The sequence below is a fragment of the Liolophura sinensis genome, chromosome 6 (assembly GCF_032854445.1).
Source record: "Liolophura sinensis isolate JHLJ2023 chromosome 6, CUHK_Ljap_v2, whole genome shotgun sequence".
In the NCBI taxonomy this organism is placed as follows: domain Eukaryota; kingdom Metazoa; phylum Mollusca; class Polyplacophora; order Chitonida; family Chitonidae; genus Liolophura; species Liolophura sinensis.
This window is the reverse complement of record NC_088300.1, coordinates 73,888,190-73,893,319: the sequence shown is the minus strand read 5'-3', so window position 1 is coordinate 73,893,319 and position 5,130 is coordinate 73,888,190. Positions and strand designations below refer to the sequence as shown.

The following is a 5,130-nucleotide window of genomic DNA, read 5'->3' as shown; positions in this document are numbered from 1 at the left end:
GACTAAATTGATTCTGCGGGTAATCTAAAAAAATCAGAGATTCCAGAGCATTCGAGTTTTTCTAGATACTGAATCATTTTCGTTTCAAGTTTTGAAAACTAGGCTTACTTCTAGCTGTCTCATGATTCATGCCAGGTGATTCTTATTTTTAATATTCTTTTCATTTATTCTTTCATCATTGTTGAACGGCATTCTCACGAATTGTGCACTATCGATTGCGGCCAGTTTTAATTGGGGAAGAAATTTCCGTGATAATCACTGAACCTTCCATGTGCAACACCATATTCAAGGGAGGCAACTTGTCTTAAACGAATGTGAAGCTGTGCAAACTATCCACGAACGTTGTCGCCTAAGCTCCAGCAGCTACGGGAGCGGAGAAATCAACAAAATATATACCTGTGCATAGGCCTACTCGATTTGTTCATTTTCTTTCAGAATAATCTTCACTCGATTTAAGATTATAGACTTAAGACTTTCTTACAGTTATAGGCGACGTAAATCAAACCGGCCTCAAGACAGGAACTGAAGGCGTGAACCCGCTACCCGTACATGTATCCAATATACTTATTCTTTATAAAGAGCTAGGTATAGGTTCTATATAACCGAGATATCGTTAACATCTCCTATTTTAATGTGTGGGAGAAATAACTCTGGTATGTTTTTTTAATTTTGGGACTTACTCAAATTTCAAGAATGAGACAAAAGACGTAAAAGAGAAAACAGGCACTGTATGTGAGTCACTACAGCCTGCCATTCTTTTAGAACAAATCATAAACCATACAAATCATAATATTTTTTTGGTAAAGTATGTTAATTTTTATTTTTTATTTTTCTTTGTTATTGACTGATGCCTAACCCTTTCCAACATAATGTGTAATATATAGCTAATGGTCTGTGGATTAAATGCTGAGTATGTATACTGAGTGTCGTCATGTATATGTCCATCTACAAAGCTCTTGTACTTACAGACTCTTATCAAACGTTAGTTGGTGAGTATTTTTGAACAAGCAGGTGCTATAATCCATTTGCTTCTCTTGACAGAGGCGATAATCAAAACCAACATCCTGACAGACAGCTCATTCTATGGCATTACAAAACGGAGGTTATAAATAGGGCTACAACTGTGAGACTGGTCTAAGATCCCTGTCATTAACCCTCTAGAGCCCGGACATATTTCGGGAAGCAGGAAAAATACGTTCCAACTTGTTTGGGCTTTGGTTTAGGATCATTATATGGTATCAGTTCCATTTTTTCAGATAATGACCTTTTAACCTTGTTTCTTATTTTGGGTCATATATGACCCATTGGGATTTTGGAGAAATAACCCGGCAACGGTAGCTTTACGGATAGGTCATCCGTTTTGGGGCCAGAATATCCTGGATCCTTTGTCCATTGAGTCACCGGTCAACTAAAGAACTTTTGGAGCTGCTATTGCCTCAGTTGGGGAGGTAACAGATGCCCACCATACCAAAAATCGACTTCATCGTAATATAACTGAAATGCTGTTAATGCTAACGCTTAACTTCAAGCATTGACTGGAAAAAAGACAATACAAGTAATTTTCAAACTCTTTATTCATGACAGTAACATTTTCCGCTCTCTCTATTCTTAAAAGCCAGCTATCAGTGAGTTGTCAAATATGAAACCAGGCAAGTTTTGTGCACAGTAAGACCCAATCTCCTTCACCTCCCCAGTCTTCCGCAATGAGGAATAAAAATAACAAAGAATTCTGGAGATATGTAATACAGGAATTTTCTCCAAACTGTTATTGGCTTTTAACTTACAAATTTAACGCGTTTTCTCATATTTATAGAAGACAGAGGATATGCACATCTCTGATTTATGCGTGGAACTCTTTGAAGCAATTTCTGTTCTCTGTGAAGCAAACGGGAACCAAGCATTTTTCACAGTTAGTGTCAGTTTTTATTTGGCACACGGCACAACGGCGGCGTTTGTCAATCTTCACAGGCCAGTGTGCATACTGGTCCTTACGAGCATCGTCGTTCGGATGTAGACGCACCTTTCTTGGTGGGTGTGGCACGGGACTTGTCGGTCTTGAACTGGGACTTTGTTCAGCGGCTGGTCTGCCACGATTCCTGGCTGCGTTTACAGATACTAGCCCGCTTGCAACTCTTCCTTGGAATTTTCTGAGGATTAGTGGCTTCTCAATACCAAGCTGTTTGCAGTCGCGACGATACCATAGCCAACCATTGATGACAGCTAGTTGGATAAAATGCCAGAATAGATACATGTACCATCGCCTAGCCTTTAGAGAAAACTTGTACCGAGCGGTACAAGAATCCAAAAGGTCAATCCCTCCCGTATTACTGTTGTACTCCTTCACGATAAAGGGCCTGTTTACATCTTTGTGTTCCTTTGCTGACTTATCCCATCTTCTGGCCTTATCAAGGGGATGAATGCCCGCAGAGGTTGACATCAGTGTCACCATCTTTGTGTCCATCCAACGAACACACACAATGTTAGTTTTCTGTTCTACTCGGAAATCAAAAGAGCCACGTCCTGACTTATTCAGCTCTTTCTCAGACATCAACTCACACCCCCTAAGACGATTGGCCCTAACAGTCCCAGTATACTGAAACCCATCTTTCTGCATTTTCTCCAGTAGCTCAACTGAGGTGAAGAGATTGTCCGCGAATACTTTGTAGTTTTTGTGACGTGGTAGCGTTTCACCTAATTTCCGGACAACGTCGCCAGCGACACCAAGCTCGCTGATCTGTCCGCGATCTGCAGATTTTCCCTGATAAACATCAAAATCATGCAGCATACCATCTATGCTGCAGCGACACCAGATTTTAAAACCCCAAGGGTTGGGCTTTCCCCGGAGATACTGTTTTATGTGACTGAATCTGCCCTTGAATGGCACCATCATTTCATCAATGGACTGTTTCTCCTCTGGGATTACCAGCAGACACTGTGCACGAAATTTCTCAAGAAAGGGTCGAATCTTCCACAATTTATCTGTCTTGACATCTTCAGATGCGCTTTCATTGTCGACAAAATGAATAGACCTTAGTAGGAGTTGAAGTCTATTCCTTGACATTACATCTGCAACTGGACCATATCGAGTATCTTCTTCGTAGTATACACGGATCCCGGACATTTGAACAAGGCCCATCCGGATTACAATTCCAAGTATTTGTTCGATTTCTTTCACCGTTGTATTCACGGAGTTCCCAAATTTCTGTACTGCATACTGATTGGTGAATACTACTATTGTCTCAATCATGTCGTACGTAATAAATCTACGGAAATACTGCAGGGGAGTTTGAGGCTGGCCTTTTGCGTCTAGTACGGGCTGTGACAATGGATCACCTGTGAATGTTAAATCTGGTGGGTCAAAGTCCTTTTTCATCCATCTGTACTGCCTACGATCCTTTTTTGAAGTGGCCAGAGAGGATAGCGGTGTGTCCTCTTCCTTGCTCAAATCATCATCACTTGTGTCCTCAGCATTGGAATTATCTGACTGTGGTACTACGTATTCATCATCTTCATCACTGTTACTGTCGTCTCCATCGTCAATGTCACTATCATCATTATCCAGCATGTCCAAAACATCTCTGATGTTTAAGCGGTCTTGATGACGCTTAGCCATTGTACTGTAAACAAAATTAAAAGCACGTTATTTAAACAGGGAATTCTCCTATCGCACACGAATAGCCAGTAAAGGTATCATCTTAGTAACGTATTGTGAGAGAAACCCAGCATAGGTCGGGAAACTGAAAAAGATTTTTGTGCTTTCCATGTTAAGATGGCTTAACGGAGCTTTTCGGTCTGCCAGAGCTAGAAGTCACTCCCTGTCCCACTGTAATCTATGGCCCGAAAAGCCGTAAGTTACTTGCCAAATTTTGTGGTTTACACCGAATACGCATCATTCCACCCCTGATCATACTGAACTGAATGGCGTCATATCGGCCTAATTACCGTAATTGTGTCGTGAAAAAATACCAAAGCAAACAATAAAAGTAAGCGAAGCACCCCCTGCAAAGAAACTACGTTCTTTATGCTAGTAGTTTAGAAATACATATCATTGCTTTCAATTATGCAAAAACCCAATGGGTCATATTTGACCCACACATCCATGCGGTCAGACCAATGGGTCATATATGACCCCAACAATCAAAGTGACACTTTCCGTACAAATAGTAAACAAGCAATATATTTTACAGTATGTACTTATCTACAATTGATTTACCTTAGCAATTATCAATTTACTGTGAAGGATACCTACCTTTCGACGGGGTTTCAGCAACAATTCTGTCGACACATGTGTTGAGGTCACCCAGACATGGGGGCAGACATGTTGGATGTGACAGGAAATGCAGAAGAGGCCTCTGGTGTCAAGATTTTGAACTAAACGTGGGTCATGAGTGGAACACTAGGCTTTAAATACAAAAACTATCTTGTTCATCAGAAAACATTAGCACAATATATGGACATATACTGGGGTCATGGGTGACCCCGTGGGCTCTAGAGGGTTAAGACCTCGCCATGAGAAAATAGTAGTCAAGTATAGTTAACCATTTTATTTGAGAGTGTTTCCTGGAAAGTTCCTATATTTCAGAGCTAGGAATTTTACATAGATGTACGACAGAACTTATTGACTTAAATTCATTATCTAGTCTTTATCTAACAGCAAAAAAACTTTAGTTCAGAGCAGAGATTTTTCTACTTATATCTATGACGGTGGTCAATATTATGGGTCGAGTAAACTGGGACGCTCCGAGTGAATCATCGACCACTCAGATTTCCTGTCCATGACCACCCAGTTTTATGACTGCAGGAAACCGGAATGACAGAGGGAAACATCGATCACTTATTGTCAACAAGGACCCACCTACAGTGGGATCAGAGAAATCCACAAATTTCCTGTCCATAGCCTCCCAGTTTTATGACTGCAGGAAACCGGAATGACAGAGGGAAACATCGATCACTTATTGTCAACAAGGATCCGCCTACAGTGGGATCAGAGGAATCCACAAATTTCCTGTCCATGGCCTCCCAGTTTTATGAGTGAAGGAAACCGGAATGACAGAGGGAAACGTCGATCACTTATTGTCAACAAGGACCAACGTACAATGGGATCAGAGGAATCCGCAAATTACCTGTCCA

The 5,130-nt window shown here is 41.1% G+C and overlaps 1 protein-coding gene across 1 annotated transcript; it reads right to left on the bottom strand.

The window, feature by feature from the left end:
- Positions 1-1,602: 1,602 nt before the first annotated feature.
- LOC135468751 (piggyBac transposable element-derived protein 3-like) lies at positions 1,603-4,487 on the bottom strand. Its single transcript, XM_064747162.1, has 2 exons — positions 4,250-4,487; positions 1,603-3,617 (listed from the first exon to the last, which is right to left on the bottom strand). Exon 2 carries the CDS (start codon positions 3,611-3,613, stop codon positions 1,841-1,843), a length of 1,773 nt encoding a protein of 590 aa, XP_064603232.1. The 5' UTR covers positions 3,614-3,617; positions 4,250-4,487; the 3' UTR covers positions 1,603-1,840.
- Between the last annotated feature and the right edge of the window lie 643 nt (positions 4,488-5,130).